Genomic DNA, 20,883 nt, shown 5'->3' on the forward strand with positions numbered 1-20,883 from the left:
GGGGACCTGCTTCGGTAGTCTGGAGAGAGTATGTGATTTAGGCTGAGCTAGAATTAGCACTCTGTTGACCCTTCAGCAAAACTAGGACAGGTTGGTTTCCTGTTGCTGTCTACCCTCGGAAAGACAGGGAAGAGAAGATAAAACTGAAATTCCACCACCCCAAGTGACTTAGAACTCATGGCCGGGGAACTGTCCTATTCTGCCTGCATACATGGACCTGCTGAGCCATGACATGTCCTCAGCCTAGATCAGAGATGCTATGTTTGTCTCCCAGAGATTCCCCCATCTTTAGAATATCCTCTGGGACTCAGAGGAGCTAGAAAGGATTTAACTGCACAGCCTGGTTCTGATATGTGTACTGGATCAGAGAGCACATCGGAGGCTGCATTCTGAGGAGCCAGCTGCTTACAGGAAAGGTCAGAAAACAGTGCCTCTGTTAGGTCAGTTAATTTTTTCCAGTTTTGTTCATTGAAATTGACTTAACTTATGATGCTAATTAATAACTAACTTTAGCCTTATAGATAAAATGTATTTGTTGCTTATCAGCAGCTTCACGGGTTAGCACTGAACACTCACGAATAATTACTATTTCCTTCCACAGGATCATCTGCTGTGCTGTGTTCAGCACTGTTTGGCTTGGTACAAGACTAGCGTGTTGCCCCTACAGCAGGAAGAGGAGGAGGAAGAAGGGTTCTATCAAGACTTAGATGACATGATGGAGTCTATTACCAGTAGAATGATTAAGAGTGAACTAGAGGACTTTGAACTGGTAATTGCTAAGTCTCAGTTGTATTAGATATTGGAGGTTTTTAGTAGCTTGTTAATTTTGATCTTGTACCTTTTAGGATAAGTCAGCAGATTTTTCTCAGAGCACTGGTATCGGCATCAAAAATAACATCTGTGCTTTTCTTGTGATGGGAGTTTGTGAGGTTTTAATAGAATATAATTTCTCCATTGGTAATTTCAGGTAAGGCATTGCTATGATTCTACTTGGAGTTCTCTGAATACTCCATTTTGTGGGTTTTTGTTTGCTTTTTCTTTTTAACTCTAACAATATTCTAAGTACTGAACAGACTTCAGACCGTGACACTATCTCTTGGATAGATGCCTTGCCTAAGATCAGGCTATGTTCCTTCTACCAGGGGACACCCAAGTATATGCCAAGCAGGCTGATGAATGCGGTGCCTCTAGCAGGCCTTCATATTTTCAGAATTCCCCAGACCCTGAACTCAAGAACTCCTCATCTGGGTAGAGAAATTTTGATTGGTGGTAGTGTTGGACTCTCATGCTTTGTACTGACTGGCCTAACTAAGGGAGGAAAAATAACAGTGTTATGACTGGGAGTGCCATGTTCATGAAGGCTCATTCATCGATAACATTGTGTCTAAAACATGATGTCTAAAGAAGCATTTTGATTCCCTTGTTCCTGCACGTGAAAGTAAACCTTGTCCTTGGTGGTCTCTTTTTCCCTTTACACAGTAAGAATAAGTTTGAGGAGGTTCTGAGCTTATTCCTGTGTTACAAGAAACTCGCTGACATCCTTAACGAAAAAGCGGGTAAAGGCAAAACTAAAACAGCCAACAAAACACATGATAGTTTTTTGTCCATGAACTTTGTGTCTGATCTTCTCACCGCTCTTTTCAGGTAAGGTTCTAATAGAGTGCTAAGGACAGCTTCACATTGAAGATGATACTGGTGAACCTGGGTAGGCGTTCTTACCTAGTGTGGAGTCACAATTCTTACTGTATATATAGTAAGAAATAAGTAGGAGGCTTGTAATTGTCTTGACAGGAAAGCTAGACAATCCTAGATCAGCACTTTAAAGAGGTACCTTGAATTATTAAAGGAAATATTAGAGACCACGGACTAATGAATGAAAAGATAGGCATGAATTCCAGTAAGCTGTTATGAGGAAATCTTCCTAAGTAGCTTGAACATAATAACAGATAAAAAGTGAAGAAAGAGAAACCTGAATTTAAAAAAAAACAGGAAGAACAAAAAAAACTAAAGAAAACCAAGACTCACGTTTAAATTTTATCAAAGTAGAAGAACTGGGGGAGGGAGGAGAAAAATGAGGTAACACTAAAAATGATTGTAAAAGTGCAATGCAATATTGTGATTTATAAGAAATATGTATTTGGCCATTCAGATGACAGAAATATATTTCTCACATATATGTGGTTTTCATCCACAGTTCCTGACTGATATGTCCCCAAACCCTTGTAATTTCCTAAGTGTCGAGAACGATAAAGGTGTCTTTGGGAAGTACCTAAGGCTTGGGACTGGTTGCCAGGAAGACCAACCATGGGGGCTGCCTTGTAGGACTGAGCCCTTAACCTGGGGCAACTGATGCAATCTCTGTGGACTGTATCAGAAGTGAATTGAATTTTTAGACACCTTGCTGGTGTCTGAGAATGGCTTGGTGTTGTGGGGTGGAAGCCCCCTTCTTCCCCCCCTCCGCCCCCCCCACACATGGGGAAATTGGGTCAGGGAACCTAATTTAGGCAGCCGTGGCACTGCCTAGAATCTGTCATTCAGAACTTGCTGGTGCCGCTATTCTGAACAGTCCTGAGAAAGCTTAATTCCAGATTTCAATAGCGGTAGGGGAATCAGTCTCCCTCTCCCCCTCTCTCTGTCTCCAGGGACAATACCCAAAGCCACGAAGAGAGCCTTTCTGTCCTGAGGTCCAACAATGACTTTATGCGCTATGCAGTGAGCATGGCTCTGCAGAAGATACAGCAGCTAAAGAAAACAGGGCACGTGAGTGGCCCTGGTGGCCAAAACCCAGAGAAGGTCTTTCAGAACCTCTGTAACATAACTCGGTAAGTTACTCTCACCCTCAGAAACCTGTTGCACTTGCTGTGGAATCTCCACGAGAGGAATAATTAGAATAATTAAAACAAGTTTGAAATAAAAGAACAAAAAGGATCCACACTACCTGATTTCAAGTCTTACTACAGAGAGTGCCTGTCTTACACACATTTTAAGATAGGAAAAAACTAAAAATTGTCATAGTCAGTATGAATACAAGTCATATTTGACTTCTTCAGTTACAGGATGTGCTCAAAGTGGTTCCCATCAGCGTCCAGACACTTCTGATTATGGCAAACTACTGCTTGAGCAACGTTGACCGAAGTGTGTCCACTAGCATACATTTTTTTGGCACCCCCAGATAAAGTCGCTGTATTTAAGATAGTGTGGTATTGGCAGAATCAATGGAACAAAGCAGACAGTTCAGAAATAGAGCCACACAAATGTGGTTATTTGATTTTTGACAAAGGTGCCAAAGTGACTTAATGGAGAAAGAAATGTCTTTTCTACAAACGGTTTTAAAACAGTTGGGCACCCATATGCAAAAAAGGAACCTCATCCATTCCTCGTGCCATATACAAAATGATTAACTTGAAATGGATCAGATATAAATGTAAAACCAAAAATTGTAAAACATCTAGAAGAAAATGGAAAAATCTTTTCGATCTTGTTTTAGGTAAATATTTCTTAGCTATAACACCAGAAGCACAATCTATTTATTAATACATACCCAGGGATGCCAAAAAAGGGTATATAAGTGGACACTTTGGTCAACGTTTCTCTAGCAGTAGTTCACCGTAATCAGAAGTGTCTAGACGCTGATGGGAACCACTTTGAGCACCTCTTGTAATTGCACAAGTCAAATGTGACTTGTACTCATTTTTTATTATCAATATGTATTGAGTACGCATATTAAAATTTTAATAGTTTTCCTTTCTTAAAATGTGTGTACATTTTTTTGGCATCCTCTATATTTTTAAATTAACTCTGCTCTTTGAAAAACACTCAAAGAAATTAAAAGATAAGCCACAAATTTGGACAAAATATTTGCAAAAAACATCTGATGAAAGAATGGTAACCAGAGCACATAAAGAACTCTTTCACTTGTTAATAAGAAAACAAACAACCAAATTAAAAAATGGCTAAAATTTTGAACAGCTACTTTACAAAAAAGATATAGATGGTAGCACGTAAGGACAGAAAAGGATAGACAGTATAATTCATCATTAGGTAAATGCAGATTAAAATCACAATGAGATAATCACTAAGTGCCTGTTAGGTTGCCTAAAAGTAAAAGGACCAACCATATCAAAGTGTTGTCATGGATACGGAGAAGTTTGAACTCTTGTACACTGTTGATGGGAATGTGAAATGGTACAGCCACTTTGGAAAATAGTATGGCAGTTTCTTAAAAAGTTAAGCATGCCCCTACCGAGTTTCACCGAAAATAAGACCCGGTCTTATTTTAATTTTTGCTCCAAAAGACGCATTAGAGCTGATTGTCCGGCTAGGTCTTATTTTCAGGGAAACACAGTACTATATGATCTACACGTTTCCCTCTTAGGTATTTACCCAAAAGAAATGAAAGTATATATCCATATCGAGGTTTCTATATAGCAGCTTTATCCATAATAGCAAAAATTGGAAACAACCCAAATGTCCACCAACAGATGGATGGATAAATTGCAGAAAGGACAGACTATGGTATATCCATACAATGGAATAACACTTAGCAGTAACGTGGGACAAACTCCCAATAGACGCAACAAGACAGGTGACTCGAAAGCACATGCTAAGTTGACAAAGCCAGACTCAGAAGGCGACATACTGACTGATACCTTTTTTATGTGATATTTTGTAAATGGTAAAATCATAGGGACAGGAATCAGATTGGTGGTTTCTTAGAAAATCAGGGGGAGGGAACTAACTACAAAGGCGTAAAGGAACTTTTGGGGTGATGGAAACGTCTTGACTGGGGATGACTAGGTGCCCTGAGTGTATTAAAATTCATAGAAGTGTAAATCTCCAGGAAGTGAATTTTACTGCGTATAAATTGTACCTCAGTGAAGCTGACTTTCAAAATAAAATCACTTTTCCACTCTTCAGGGTTTTACTTTGGAGATACACTTCCATTCCTACTTCAGTGGAAGAAGAGTCGGGGAAGAAAGAGAAAGGAAAGAGCATCTCGCTGCTGTGTTTGGAGGGTTTGCAGAAAATCTTCGGGGCCGTGCAGCAGTTCTATCAGCCCAGGATTCCCCTGTTTCTCCAGGCGCTGGGTGGGCATTTCAGTTTTGATAAGTTGGCTCGGTCTGGGTTTCTCTTTCTTAACCAAACCTCTTGTTTCTATTTGTTAATCTGTCGAAGGACACCTGAGGGCAGTCCTAACTAAGAAGTGACATCCAGTGAATTCAGAGTTGGCATTTCCTGGATTAAACTTAACCACACATAGTGTTTGGAAAATGGAATGTAGTAAGAAATTGCAGAATGTTAGGAATGTAATTAAATGTGCCTCTCTCTACACTTCTGGCTTTCAAAAATGTTAGCTATTAAAACACACACACACAAAAAAGCATAGTAAGCCCTTTTCCAAGAAGATAGAGTTCTTTTCTTTTCCTAGACGTCCCAGATAATGAGGGAGAAGAGGTGGAAGTGACTGTCACTCAGAGAGCAGCGTTCCAGATCCGGCAGTTTCAGGTGAGAAGCACGGAAGCTGCTGTGCTTGTCTGAGGATTCTTGCAAAGGGACTGTTAGCACGTGGCAGCTGGTGAGCATGGGCCCACAGTGAGCAAGTATCGTAGGACAGGAGTGTTTTCTGGGTCATCATCCAAGCTAGAGGACAGTTCTTAGCATGGAAGGTAACGCATTTAAGAGGATCTGGGCCGGGTGTGTGTTAAGCCACCCCACCCTGCAGCATTCACTGCCTCCAGCGATCACTGTTTAAGTTGACCAGGAAGCAGCCCCTTAAGGTATGGAGTTTGTCTTTGTTTTGTGTCCATGGTGTATTATAATTTGGTTTTGTCTGTCAGATTGCAAAAAGACTGGACAGTGAAGCCTATTAGTTTCTAACCATGGGTTACAATATCTGGATCTTCTATCACAGAAGGGTTTTTTGGTTTTTTGTTTGTTTAGTTTCAGGTGTACAAAACAATATAGTGTTTAGACATTTACCCCCTCACAGAGTGATAACCCCACCACGTCTACTACCCATCTGACACTACATAGCAAAGGATTTCTTTATTTAATTGATAATTTTAAAGTTCCCACTGTGTGTCAGGGACTGTTCCAGGCTGGGGATGTACTAAGGAACAAAAGAGAGAAAACCCCTACCCTCGTGGAGCTTCCGTTGTAGTGGGGAAAAGACTGACAGATAAAATACAGAGTATTTCAGGTGGTGAGTGGACTAGAGAGAAAGGAAACAGGGAAGGTAGGTAGAGAATGCTGGGGTGGGGGCGTGGTCTGAACCTGAGGTCAGTGGATCGGCCTTGGGGAGCTGTACGTTCCCCAGAATTGGGTGCACAGACATTCCTCATGTACATTGGGAGGGGACAGGAGTCCATAGTTACTAAGAGAATGCTTGATAGTCGAAAACAGGGTAGGAAAGTAGCTATTCAAGTTTATTTTCACATTTTGTCCTCTTGGAATTTTGGTAGCTTTGACTCCTTTTTGTCTCAGCCTTAGGAATCTCTGGCTTGATGTCTCTCCTCCCTGGTAAGAACATCTGCTAATGTGTCTGTGTATACTTCCCTTTCTCAGAGGTCCTTGTTGAATTTACTTAGCAGCCAAGAGGAAGACTTTAATAGCAAAGAAGCCGTCCTACTCGTCAGTTTCCTCTCCAGCTTGTCGAAGCTGCTGGAGCCGTCCTCCCCCGAGGTAGAGTACCACTCACTCCGTCCCGCCCCGCATCCTGCATCCCGCAGAAGGCAAGCGCTATTGTAGCTTAAAGGAGTGGAGCTGAGTGTCCTCCTCAAGTCAGGCTTATTTTAAATACTAGATGTATAATTATGCTCCTGAGTTAACGTAAGGTCTATGAGACGTACCCCTTTCCTGCATAGTGTTCCTACCAGGACGTGCTGTACAGCCATACAGGGCAAGAACATACTGTTTTCGTTTGGCCGCTGTCAAGGGTCAACAGTAAGCACTATAGAAAAGTCTTGTTTATCTTTGGTGTCTTCAACCTTAACCTGTGTTTTTACTCACTCTTAGTGTTTCCTCTTCTCTTTTAAGATGAAAATACGTAAATTATTAAGATGGTAGCTGACATTTAGCAGCTGGCTTTCTCAGTAAGGTTAGCTGGTACTGACTTTGGGGGAAATTCAACAATAGATGGTTAAATCAGAAAGTGTGACTGCAGTCCCAAAGCAGAAACAACTCTGCCGAGATAGGTTGTATGTATGTGTGTATAGCATAGCATTGTGTACTCACATGAGCGTTTACACACACACAGGAACAAGAGAAGGGCCACATTTGGTGGGTCTGTCCTATTCAAGAGTAATTTCCCTGTATGGAAAATAAAGAGCATCCTCAAGTGCCTAGGGCTGTGTGTCCCTGTCACATCTACTTCCTGATCTGTGAGGAGGACAAGTTGGGGCCCTAGGGTACGAACCTCCAGTGTGAGCTTGCTTCAGAAAGAGCTCGTCTATAGAGACTATAACCTACGGGGAGTTATGGTGTTGGAGCACTGAAAAGCCTTGATTTTCCTGTCCTCCGAGTTCCGAGCAGCCCAAAGAAAGTCCCTTTTGCCAGCTACTCACTTCATCCTAGATCCAGACATTCATCCCCACTTTACTTTCAGCTTCATTCTTTTATCCACTACTTTTGATGCAAAGAACACAGGCCTAGGAAAAGAAACAGAGGACAGTCGTAGGACGTTAGAGGGAAAATAAATGGATTTGGAAAGGCTACTACATACAGAAAAAATTTTTATTTTAAAATTCACTTCCTCCCCCCAATAATTTCAAGTAGTCTCTTTTTTTTTTTTTTTTTGGTATCTTCCAAACTGAAGAAGATTTCTTTTTTTTTTAAATTAAATTTATTGGGGTGACAATTGTTAGTAAAATTACATAGATTTCAGGTGTGCAATTCTGTATTACATCATCTATAAATCCCATTGTGTGTTCATCACCCAGAGTCAGTTCTCCTTCCATCACCATATACTCGATCCCCCTTACCCTCATCTCCCACCCCCCACCCCCCACCCCCCTTACCCTCTGGCAACCACCAAACCATTGTCTGTGTCTATGAGTTTCTGTTTCTCATTTGTTTGTCTTGTTCTTTTGTTGCTTTTGGTTTATATACCACATATCAGTGAAATCACATGGTTCTCTGCTTTTTCTGTCTGACTTATTTCGCTCAGCATTACACTCTCAAGATCCATCCATGTTGTCACAAATGTTCCTATATCATCTTTTCTTACTGCCGAATAGTATTCCATTGTGTATATATACCCAAACTTCTTCATCCATTCATCTATCGAAGGACATTTTGGTTTCCATGTCTTGGCCACCGTAAACAAAGCTGCAATGAACATTGGAGCACACGTGTCTTTATCTCTAAATGTTTTCAGATTTTTTGGGTAGATACCCAGGAGAGGGATTTCTGGGTCATATGGCAATTCTATTCGTAATTTTTTGAGGAACCTCCACACTGCCTTCCATAACGGCTGCACCAGTCTGCATTCCCACCAAGAGTGTATGAGGGTTCCTTTTTCTCCACAGCCTCTCCAACATTTGTTACTATTTGTCTTGTTGATGATCGCCATTCTGACTGGGGTGAGGTGATATCTCATTGTGGTTTTGATTTGCATTTCTCTGATGATTAGTGATGTTGAGCATTTTTTCATATGTCTATTTGCCATTTGTATGTCCTCTTTGGAGAAATGTCTCTTCAAGTCCTCTGCCCATTTTTCAGTTGGGTTGTTTGTTTTTTTGTTGTTGAGTTGCATGAGTTCCTTGTATATTCTGGATACTAGCCCCTTATCAGAGGCACTGTTTGCAAAAATCTTCTCCCATTCAGTTGGTTGCCTCTTTATTTTGTCAATGGTTTCTTTTGCTGTGCAGAAGCTTTTAAGTTTCATATAGTCCCATTCGTTTATTTTAGCTTTTACTTCCATTGCCTTTGGAGTCAAATTCATAAAATGCTCTTTGAACCCAAGGTCCATAAGTTTAGTACCTATGTTTTCTTCTATGCAGTTTATTGTGTCAGGTCTTATGCTTAAGTCTTTGATCCATTTTGAATTAACTTTGGTACTTGGTGACAAATAGCAGTCCAGTTTCTTTCTTTTGCACGTGGCTATCCAATTCTCCCAACACCATTTATTGAAGAGGCTGTCTTTGCTCCATTGTATGTTTTTAGCTTCTTTGTCAAAAATTATCTGTCCATATTTATGTGGTTTTATTTCTGGGTTCTCAATTCTATTCCATTGGTCTATGTGTCTGTTTTTCTGCCAATACCATGCTGTTTTGATTATTGTGGCCCTGTAGTACAAGCTAAAGTCAGGAAGTGTGATACCTCCATTATAGTTCTTTTTTCTTAAGATTGCTTTGGCTATTCGGGGTCTTTTGTGGTTCCAAACAAATCTGATGATTTTTTGTTCTATTTCTTTAAAATATGCCGTTGGGATTTTGATGGGGATTGCATTGAATCTGTATATTGCTTTGGGTAATATGGCCATTTTAACTATGTTGATTCTTCCAATCCATGAGCACGGAATGTCTTTCCATTTCTTTGTGTCTTCTTCAATTTCTTTCAAAAAAGTCTTATAGTTTTCAGCATATAGGTCTTTCACATCCTTGGTTAAGTTTATTCCTAGGTATTTTATTCTTTTTGTTGCAATTGCAAAAGGAATTGTTTTTTGTATTTCTTTTTCTGAGATTTCATTGTTAGTATATAGGAAGGCAATGGACTTTTGTGCGTTGATTTTGTAGCCAGCAACTTTACTGTATTCGTTGATTGTTTCTAATAGCTTTTTGGTGGAGTCTTTAGGGTTTTCTATATATAGCATCATGTCATCTGCAAAGAGTGATAATTTAACTTCTTCATTCCCAATTTGGATGCCTTTTATTTCTTTCTCTTGCCTGATTGCTCTGGCAAGGACTTCCAACACTATGTTGAAAAGCAAAGGTGGTAGGGGACATCCCTGTCGTGTTCCTGAACGTAGAGCAAAGGGCTTCAGTTTTTCACCATTAATTATGAGATTAGCAGAGGGCTTGTCATATATGGCCTTTATTATGTTACGGTATTTTCCTTCTATACCTATTTTATTAAGTGTTTTAATCATAAATGGATGTTGTATCTTGTCAAATGCTTTTTCTGCATCAATTGATATAATCATATTATTTTTGTCCTTTATTTTGTTTATATGATGTATCACATTGATGGATTTGCGTATGTTGAACCATCCTTGTGCCCCGGGGATGAACCCCACTTGGTCGTGATGAATAATCTTTTTAATGCATTGTTGTATTCGATTTGCTAGAATTTTATTTAGGATTTTTGCATCGGTATTCATCAGAGATATTGGTCTGTAGTTTTCTTTTTTTGTGCTGTCCTTACCAGGTTTTGGTATCAGGGTAATGTTGGCCTCATAAAATGAGTTGGGGAGTACTGTTTCTTCTTCAATTTTTTGGAAGAGTTTGTGCAGAATTGGTATTAGATCCTCTTTGAAGGTTTGGTAGAATTCACTAGTGAAGCCATCTGGTCCCGGACTTTTGCTTTTGGGAAGGTTTTGGATGACTGATTCAATTTCGTTACTGGTGATCGGTCTGTTTAGATTTTCCAGTTCTTCATGGTTCAGCCTTGGAAGGCTATATGTTTCTAAGAACTTACCCATTTCTTCTAGGTTGTTGAATTTGGTGGCATATAGTCCTTCATAGTATTCTTGGATGATCCTTTGTATTTCTGTGGTGTCCGTGATAACTTCCCCTTTTACGTTTCTGATTTTGTTAATCAGTGTCTTCTCTCTTTTTATCTTAGTAAGTCTAGCCAAGGGTTTGTCAGTTTTGTTAATCTTCTCAAAGAACCAGCTCTTTGTCACATTAATTTTTTCTATTGTCTTTTTGTTCTCTATTTCACTTATTTCTGCTCTAATTTTTGTTATTTCCTTTCTTCTGCTGACCTTGGGTTTCACTTGTTCTTTTTCTAGTTCTTTAAGGTGTAACATGAGGTTATTTATTTGGGAGTTTTCTTGTTTCTTGAGATAGGCCTGTAATTAGATAAATTTCCCTCTTAAAACTGCTTTCGCTGCATCCCAAAAATTTTGGTAGGATGTATTTTCATTGTCATTTGTTTCTATGTATCTTTTGATCTCTCCTCTAATTTCTTCTTTGACCCAGTCCTCCTTTAAAAGTATGTTGTTTAGTCTCCATGTATTTGTGTTTTTTCCCGCTTTCTTTTTACAATTGATATCCAATTTCAAAGCCTTGTGATCAGAGAATATGCATGGTATGATTTCAATCTTTTTAAATTTGTTGAGACTGATTTTATGTCCCAATATATGGTCTATCCTTGAGAATGTTCCATGTACACTAGAAAAGAATGTATAGTCTGATGTTCTAGGATGAAGTGTTCTATAAATGTCAATTATGTCCATTTCATCTAATGTGTCATTTAGGGCTACTATTTCGTTATTTATTTTCTGTTTGGATGATCTATCCATAGCTGTCAATGATGTATTTAAGTCCCCTAGTATAATTGTGTTTTGGTCAATTTCTCCCTTTAGTTCTTTTAGTAGTTGCTTGGTGTATTTCGGTGCTCCCTGATTGGGGGCATAAACATTGATGACTGTTATGTCTTCTTGTTGTACAGTCCCCTTCACCATTATGAAATGTCCATCTTTGTCTCTTGTTATCTTTTTCACCTTGAAGTCTGTTTCATCTGATATCATTATGGCTACACCTGATTTTCTCGGGGCACCATTTGCTTGGAGTGTCAATTTCCACCCTTTCACTTTGAGTCTATGCTTGTCCTTGTAGCTGAGATGTGTCTCTTGGAGACTGCATATGGTTGGGTTTAGTTTTTTGATCCAATCTGCTACTCTGTGCCTTTTTATTGGTGAGTTCAGTCCATTTACATTTAGGGTGATTATTGATATGTGAGGATTTCCTGTCATTCTATCTTTAGTTTTCTGGTAAGGCTGTGTCTCCATTGTTTCTTTGCCTTTTTGTTGTTGTCTATTATTTCTGTGTGGTGGTATTCTATGATGTTTCCCTCTGTTTCTTCTTTTATTTCAGTATATATTTCAGTTCTGGATTTTTTTTTGAGTGGTTACCCTTAAGTTTATGTAAAAGTAAGTTTGATATTTAGAGTATTCCATTATCTTCAGCACGCTTACTTTCTCCATTCCCATATTCCGGTTCAGGCCTTTACTCTCCCCCTTTTTGAGTTTTGGTTGCCACAAATTGTCCCTGTGGATGGTGGTCGAATAGCCTTCTTTAGTATTTCTTGTAGTGCAGGTCGTGTATTAGAAAATTCCCTCAGCTTCTGTATGTCTGGAAAGGTCTTTATTCCTCCTTCATATCTGAAGGATATCTTTGCTGGATATATTATTCTTGGCTCATGATTTCTCTCTTTCAATAGTTTGAATATTTGGTTCCACTCCCTCCTGGCTTGTAGAGTTTCTGCTGAAAAATCTGATGATAATCTAATGGGCTTTCCTTTGTAAGTTACCGTCTTCTTTTCCCTGGCTGCCTTGAGGATTCTTTCTTTGTCGTTGATTTTAGACAGCTTCAATACAATGTGCCTTGGAGAAGGTCTGTTGGGATTGAGGTAACTAGGTGTTCTGTTTGCTTCTTGGATTCGAGGGTCCAGTTCTGTCCACAAATTTGGGAAGTTCTCATCGACAATTTGTTTGAATATATTCTCTGTTCCCTTCTCTCTTTCTTCTCCTTCTGGTATGCCCATTATTCTTATATTGCTCTTTCTGATGGAGTCTGAAAGTTCTTGTAGAGTTCTTTCATTTCTTTTAAGTCTCAAGTCTCTTTCTTCTTCTATCTGTGTCATTTCCAGGTTTCTATCTTCGATGTCACTGATTCTTTCCTCCATCTGGTCAACTCTACTACCTAAGCTGGTTATTTCATTCTTAATTTCTTCTATTGAGTTCTTAATCTCCAGAAATTCTATTTGGTTCTTTTTTAAAATTTCAATCTCTTTCGTGAAATGCTCATGCTGTTCTTTAATTGAGTTTCTGAGTTCATTTAACTGCCTATCTGTGTTTTCTTGTATCTCGTTGAGTTTTTTCAGAACTGCAGTCTTGAATTCTCTGTCATTTAAGTCACATATTTCTGTATCTTTAAGTGCCTTTTCTGGAGATTTTTCACTTTCTTTCTGAGCTATCTTGTTGCCTTGGTTATTCATGGCGATTACTGGTTTACTATTTCTCTTCCTAGACAGCTACAGGAGTGACTTCTGCAACAAGTTGATAGGAAGAGGTCTTTCTTTTGTTTTCCAGTACTTGTTGGTAGAATGTTTTACTTTTTCTTCGACTGCAGGCTTTTTTTTTTTTCCTCTCTCACAAGGTAGTGCTATGTTTTCTCTGCACTATTCCAGCTTCTCACACACTGGGGGGATTCCCTGGGAGACGGGCTTCTCCTCTGTTAATAGTTCATCTAGGTCACAGGGCGCAGTGTCCCGGTGGGTATGTGGAGAGCTTTTGATGTTCCAAAGCTCTTCCAGCTCCTGATTCAAGTAGTCTCTTTTTTATTTTTTATTTTTAATTTTGAAGAGGTAATAAAATCCTATGTTTTGAAAACCAGGGATTATAAAACAATTTACAGTAAATGATATGTTTCCTATCCCTTGTCCTCCACCTGTTCAATTCTTCCCCAAATAAGTAAATACCTTTTTTTTAGTTTCCTATATATCCTTCAAGAGGGTCTTTACTCCTAGAGTAGCAAAGGTGAATATAGTTTCTTTCTCCTGACCCTGCCCCTCTTTACACAAATGCTTGTTCCGCATCCTGTTGGTTACATTCCACACTGTATCTGGAGACCTTTTTATATCAGTTCAGAGAGCTTTCAGAATTAGGCTCTGAATTTACCTTTGCCAACAAGAGGTCAAAAACAGAATTCTTACTGGTTGTTTCGCACTTAGGTATCATAGTGTTTTAGGACCTTGTGGCTGAAAGCCTGTTCCAGAGAACTGCTGGAGCAGAAAGCTTGTGTGCGTCTGGCATCACAACCTGCTATCCCAAGAACACAGCCTCCTCTCCCCACCTAAGAAAACTCTGTCTGGTTTTTGCCTCTTTGCTTTTTCTTTTCTCTCCACCCCGCAACTCCCTGCTAACCTCCTCTGGCCTCTTGGCTCCTAAAAGCTAATTGTATCGTTATGGCCAGGATCTTGCTCTCCTACACACCTCTCCTAGCTAAATCTCCTTAAAGATGTCTCAAGTGTGGAGTGTGGGATATGGGAAGGAACACAGGAGCCCCCAACCATGGTTTTGGGTAGGGGAAGCTCGGGTAAGAGCCCACGCCCCGGGACATTTGTCCTTTAAGGAGGCCATGGACTTTGAGAATCAAGTCGTATGCGATATTCTGAGAAAAGTTTCAGTAATCCGCAGAACTTTGGACTTGTTTTTTATGCTATTCCAGTCGATTGCCACTTCAGATCCAGGCACGTGTTTTGGCATGTGATTAGATTTGGGAGGGTATAGGGTTCTTCTAGATCTGTCTCTTTAATATCTGTTTCTTTAATATCTGAATGATCTCTAGTTTGTGCAGATGTTATCCTGGACATCTAAGATTTGCAAGGAAAACAGCCGGGGTAAGTTTCCTGCCATGTTTTCTTTTAGGCTTCATATAAACTCATCACCAAATACCATTTAGAAAAGGTGTTCCCCATTCACACGTTCAGCAGAGTGCCAAAATGAGAAAGATGCACAGTGCCAGTTCCAGGTATTGGTAAGAATGCAGAGCAGTCGGGCCTGCCATTCACGGCTGGTGGAGGCACAAGTTGGTATAACCACTGTGTTTGGCAATACTTAACTACTAAAATGAAATCTATGCTTATGGTCCAGCAGTTCCACTCCCGACAGAAATAGCTGGAAGAATTGGCACAGCAACACTATTTTATAAGCACAGCAAACCCAAATGTTCCTCAGCAGTAGACGGGATAAAGGAATGGTGATGCATACACACCAAGGGGTACTGCACAGCAGTGACAACAAGCAAACTACACCATCACGACCTGGAGGAATCTCACAAACATGTTGAACAAAATAAGCCAGATGCAAAAAAAGTACTCACTATATTGTTCCATGGAGATCAAGTTCAAAATCAGACAAAACTAGATGTGAAGTTGGAAATCAGGATAGCAGTTTTCTTGGTGGGTCGAGTGGGGCGGAGGGTTTCTGGGGTGCTGGTGATTCTGTTCCCTGATTGGGGTACTAGTCACACAGTGCTGGTACTGACTGATTGACAATGCAAAACGTCTCCCTTTGGATGTATAGAGAAAAGTGCACCTTTGTGGGTGAGCTACTTGGTTGTAGCGTGTGTAGCAATGGGATGTTGTGCCTGGGACGTGACAAGCTACGCGTCCTGGTTAGGCGTCCCCTGTGCCTGAAGGACTGACTGGGTTATAACTTTTACTTTTCCTTCCTTCTCTAGAGGATGCCTCATTTTGCAAGGGCTTGATGAATTTGCTCTTCAGCCTCCATGTGTTGTATAAGAGTCCTGTCATCCTCCTGCGTGACTTGTCCCAGGATATCCATGGGCATCTTGGAGACATAGATGAGGTACTGTAGCAAGCCTTCAGTACAACGCCTTGAGTGGGGATAGATAGAGGTCGGGAACCGCCTTGCTGCCATTACAGCTCACCTCTTTCCCGCCCAGGATGTAGAGATGGAAGAAACAAACCACTTTGCAATGGTGAATTTGAGAACAGCTGCCCCTACTGTCTGTGTAAGTGTTGATCCCCGAGCTTGGGAAGTCGCCTTGTCATTCCTTCCATTTTAGTTCATGTGAAAATTATAGTGGCTCATGCCCTGAGGCCTGGAAGCCACCTGCAGGTGGCCGTGGTTATCATTACACCCGCAGCTATGTGCAGTGAGCCATGCCAGACATTCTTTTCTTTCAGTTACTTGTTCTGAGTCAGGCTGAGAAGGTCTTAGAAGAAGTGGACTGGCTAATCACCAAGCGTAAGGGACAAGTGAGCCAAGAAACCATATCAGGTACGATGTGTTCAAGGTCCCCAAAACTGTGATGAGAGCAAAGCCAACCCAAATCCAAAGTGGACTCCTGCATAGAAGTGGAGGCCCTGAGCTCCGTTTGTTTGAGGTGGATTTCCGGTGTGATGAAAGTAGACAGTAGTGTGGCTATGGCAGCGTGGTTATTCATTCTGCATGACGAATTACGTGCTCATTTTCCTTATAGACATAGTTAATGGTGCAGAATTGATTTCGAGATTTCTTTCCCTTTAACTACTAGAAAATAAGGCCAGTTAGGTTTGAATGTGCCTATTTCGTTTCCCTTCAGAAGAGGCCTCTTCACAGGCAACTCTTGCAAACCATCCCATTGAGAAAGCCATCATCATGGAACTGGGAACCCTGCTTACATTTTTCCATGAGCTGGTGCAGACAGCCCTGCCATCAGGCAGCTGTGTGGACACCTTGTTAAAGGACCTTTGCAAGATGTATACCACTCTTACAGCACTTGTCAGATATGTGAGTATCTGAGAGATGGTCAGGATTACCGCCACCGTTCTGCCCCAGCCAGCAGGGGCGGCCAAGGCTGTGGAGTGCCTCTGCACAGGGCTTTGCCCCCATCTTTGCAAGTCATCGTACTCTGCCGTGGGTTTTAAGTTAATGCTTCTTAGTATCTGTTAACGAGAAACTTGCCATGCACTTGAATATTTTGGTCCTCAGCAGACATTCAGAGGGTGATAGGAACTAGGTAAGTCAGTTGTGAGTCTAGTGGTGATTCAATTAAATACCTAGGCATAGAAAACTCAAGAAAGATGGTAGACGACCCCACAGCATACTCATAGATAGTGCAGCTATCTCTGAGAAGGTGCCCCTCTGGCTACATGGTGTAGCTTCTGTAGTGGAAACACTAACAGCCTCTTCTCTTTATGGGCATTTTTTTAAAGGAAAAACAGCAGTTACTGTTTTTCTAGATGCAGGGACTGTCAGCCTGAAAGGTTTTTAAAGCAATGAGCTGAACAAGTCAAACAGAAACCCTTTCTTGCCTGTTGTCTGGGAAGCTTAGGCGCTTCCAGGAGGGAGATAAGGAAGCCTTGTATGTAGGCTTCTCTGTGAATACGGTAGCTTTTCTTTTCCCTCTCCAGTCAGAGCAGAGTCACTGAGTCACTGTAGTTTCATGGCATTTGTATAGGATGATATGCTAAATCTAGGAATCTCTTGTTAGTATCTCCAGGTGTATCAGAGCTCCAGAGGAATTCCAAAAATTATGGAGAAGCTGGTGAGTCGAGAATGCCTTTCTTAGGAAGGGGGGCGGACATTTTATTTTTACACTTACATTGGTTTTTCCTCCTCCTTTGCTACAGGTGAAGCTGTCAGGTTCTCATCTGACACCCCTGTGCTATTCTTTCATTTCGTACATACAGGTAAGTGATTCAGAGTCAGTACCAAAACAGAGCCTCAAGTAAGAAATGACTTACGTTCTCAGGGGCTGTTTGGCCACCTGAGCTGAGTATATACAAAGTTTCTTCCCTATTTGCCATAAGCCAAAGGTGCCCATTTGAGACTAAGCCAAGGCTTGAAGTCTTTGCGTCAAGGAAATCTTCAATGACACACACAAAGAGCTTGATCTAATTTGGTGAGAGAAACATCTGATATGCTCGCATTTAGAGCGGAGAAAGAACAAGCATGCTTGGGCTCAGTGACTTGGTTTATTGCTGGGTGGGCACCTTTTGGGAATGGGAGTAACGCAGCGAGCACGTGAGGGAAGGCCGCGATCAGGGGTAGTGTGTGTGAGAGCAGCAACACTTTCGAGGAGGTCAAAGGAATATGCGCTGCTTCAGCCAGCTGGCCAGACCCCTTTTCTTCTCCCTCTAATAAAATCATGGGCTCTTTCAGGATGTGGAGAAATTTTAAATGTCATCTGGTCTCAAATACCATCAAATTCTTGCAGTACTTGAGTCCCCTTTACTGTTGGCCCAAACCAGCCTTTAGTAACCTCGGCATTGACCATTGGGGCCAGATAATTCCTTGTTGTGGGGCTGTCCTGTGCATTTTAGGGTATTCAGCAGCATCCCTGGCCTCTACCTACCAGACCAGTAGCAGCCCCCCAGTAGTGACCACTAGGAGTATCTCTAGAAATTGTTGGGTGTCCTTAAGGAGCAAATTTGCTCCAGATGGGAACCACTGGCTTAAACACATGAAGTGACAGGGGACCTGTCTCCCAAGGCCACTTAGTCTTTGCAGTTAGAGTATTACAAGGTAGTTACTGATCTTTGAAGAATGGAAGAGAATGCCCACTAATGGGTCAGTGCCAGCCGAGATTTTAGAAGCAGTGCAGGGCCACGGACTGTGAGCGTGAGCGTGATGCCCACCGGTTTTCTGCATCTGCACCGTGCGCAGGCACAGCCCCCTCCTATCAGTAAGGCGCCTCACTGTGTACTAAGGGCACCCCCGCCCCTCCCCTGGAGAGTCAGTGACCAAGTGGCCTGTCACCTGGGTTTAGCCAAAGGAGTTCTCAGTGAGCTGATAGTTGAGGTTCTCTATCACCTTGCCTTGCCTTTGTGCCAGCTTTGTGATCCGGGTCAGGGCTGGATCATCCACTTTCTGTCTGGGCAGACCTTCTACAGCCTGTTCTCATCAAGCTGTTACTTGTGGGCCTCGCTAAGTTTCCACATGGATGCCATTCCGTCAGATCTGTTGTCTGTATATAGGATATACGCCTCTATTCTTTTTTTTTTAATGTTATTGGGGAATACTGGGGAACAGTGTATTTCTCCAGGGCCAATCAACTCCAAGTTGTGGAGGGCATAGCGCAATTCCAAGTCCAGTCGCCGTTTTCAATCTTTAGTTGCAGGGAGCGCAGCCCACCATCCCATGCGGGAATTGAACCGGCAACCTTGTTGAGAGCTCGCGCTCTAACCAGCTGAGCCAGCCGGCCGCCCACCCCTCCATTCTTAAATTCAGTTTTTGAGTTCCCCGTCCCCGGGTCTTCATGATGCCTATAAAGGGCCACTTTTCCCAGAGTATGCTGTATAGCCTGAGATAGTCCTCAAAGATAGAGTCTGTGAGAAATACTTACACACATTTATCATCATTAATATGTTAAGCATATTAACATTGCTGACAGAACTGAGAAATGTTCACTAGTTTTCAAAACTATTCATTAACTTGTTTTTAATAACAAGTATTACTATTTGGCAGAAGAGCGTTTCACAGAGTACTACTTGGGAAACACTGCTTAAGACCATTTTCATTTTATTAGAACAAATATTTAGAGAACCCTTACCCGGTTCTCCACACGTCTTGCCTGCTGTTAAGCTCTTTCCATACACCACCTCACTCATCCTCACTACACTGTGACTGGTGGTTATCCCCATGTAAGTGATGAGAGAAGACAGTTAAGTGCCGAGAACAGCTAGCTAGTTAAGAGGTAGAGCTGAGACTTGAACCCAGGTAGTTTGACTACGCAACAGGGGTCAGCAGACTTTCTCTGGAAAGGGCTAGATAGTAAATGTTTTGGGTTTTACAGGCCGTACATTCAGGTCTGCCATTGTAGCATAAAAGCCACAGGCAGTATACAAGCGGTGAGCCGGATTTGGCCTGTGGGCTGTAGCTTGCCAACCCCTGCTCTAGAATCATACTTGGTACTCACTGACGTTTAAAATGTTGGAGGGTTTGGGGCTTTTTGTGTTCCTGACCCCATTCTCAAGCATTTTTCTTCTGCGAATCGCCAGGCACCTCCTAGACTGTTATTATTTTTTCTACATTACACAAAACCCAGGTTATGTATTCCCTGGGTATTCCCCCTTTCCCATCTATATTTGACCTAAAGCCTTTCTTGACAAGCCAACTGATCCACAAGCAAATGTTTTTGTCTGACCTTCTGAGATGTACTTAATGGAATTAACTCCCAGCTCTTACCTAGAAATCAGGATTGCATTTGCCACATCTTTCAGAGAACTCTTTATGCTCTCATATATAGCCCCTTCTTGTTTTCCATAGTCTTGGATTTCAATGGGAAGAAAGCAGTGAAAGTCATGGATCCAGAAGCCTTAGCGTGCTGCTCAGAAGTGCACTTCTGTAAAAGATGCTTCTCTCCCGTCCTGTGGCTCCACAGGAATGGGCAGTGCATGGGGTTGGTGTAGGGACTTTCAAGAGGATCCCATCTTAGACACAACCTCTAAGAAGATGGCTCACTTCCCACTTGGTCATGAGTTCTATCTGGGGCTACTTTCCTGCCCCTCCCTTTAAAAAGGGGGTTTCATCTGCTACCATCACCATCCTCTACCCTGCCTTCCAGGGCTAAAAATAGATTTCTTCACATCAGCCCCTCTGGAATCCTTACCATTTCTTATTTTCCAGAACATGCCATGTGGAGCAAGCCTCCTGCCTCTCACATGGCTCCAGTGGTATAACTTCTTTCCGTTTTCAGGTCTCTGTTTTAATTCTCCTACTTGTCCATGGAACATGGGAAGTTCCAGTCCTAGAAGGCATAGAACTCCCCACTTATAGTAAAGGTTCCTATGTGTGTGTACCTCACACTTGGCTCTCCAGACTCTTCTGCCTCATCAGAATCCTGTACTTCTCGGTTCCCTTTCTTTATTAGTCCTTACTTTCTCCAGGAGTTCTTTATTCTACAACATAGGGAAGGAAGGAAGTGTTCTATGACTTTTAAACCCTTCCCAAGCATGTAACCACATGGCTGATAAGACATATCTGGAGCCTGCAGACCCCAGAAACAGCCTCTCCAGCTTCTCCTTTATGGAACCTTTAGCCAGCTGCCCAGTAGGGAAATACTGATCCCTACGACCGCCTTGAAGTCCATTTTAACCATCCTTTTGCACCTTACCGGTCCCTTGGCAGGCGTGGCACAGTAACATTCGGTCCTGTCCTCACCTCCATGTGCTAGTTCCAAGAGCAAGATTGTAACCCTCATAGCAATA

The 20,883-nt window shown here is 41.7% G+C and overlaps 1 protein-coding gene across 1 annotated transcript in view; it reads left to right on the forward strand.

The window, feature by feature from the left end:
- Positions 1–20,883, forward strand: part of FANCI (FA complementation group I) — a 58,273-nt gene that overhangs the window by 33,888 nt on the left and 3,502 nt on the right. The window contains exons 21-34 of the mRNA XM_019726751.3: positions 602–769; positions 846–967; positions 1,480–1,644; positions 2,643–2,822; positions 4,918–5,087; positions 5,429–5,505; positions 6,565–6,681; positions 14,514–14,565; positions 15,408–15,535; positions 15,633–15,701; positions 15,877–15,970; positions 16,275–16,462; positions 17,166–17,219; positions 17,305–17,364. Of these exons, the coding sequence (XP_019582310.3) occupies positions 602–769; positions 846–967; positions 1,480–1,644; positions 2,643–2,822; positions 4,918–5,087; positions 5,429–5,505; positions 6,565–6,681; positions 14,514–14,565; positions 15,408–15,535; positions 15,633–15,701; positions 15,877–15,970; positions 16,275–16,462; positions 17,166–17,219; positions 17,305–17,364 (1,644 nt within the window). The remainder of the gene's footprint in view (positions 1–601; positions 770–845; positions 968–1,479; positions 1,645–2,642; positions 2,823–4,917; positions 5,088–5,428; positions 5,506–6,564; positions 6,682–14,513; positions 14,566–15,407; positions 15,536–15,632; positions 15,702–15,876; positions 15,971–16,274; positions 16,463–17,165; positions 17,220–17,304; positions 17,365–20,883) is intronic.

Source organism: Rhinolophus sinicus, chromosome 13 (genome assembly GCF_057876585.1).
Source record: "Rhinolophus sinicus isolate RSI-liver-muscle chromosome 13, RSI-T2T, whole genome shotgun sequence".
In the NCBI taxonomy this organism is placed as follows: domain Eukaryota; kingdom Metazoa; phylum Chordata; class Mammalia; order Chiroptera; family Rhinolophidae; genus Rhinolophus; species Rhinolophus sinicus.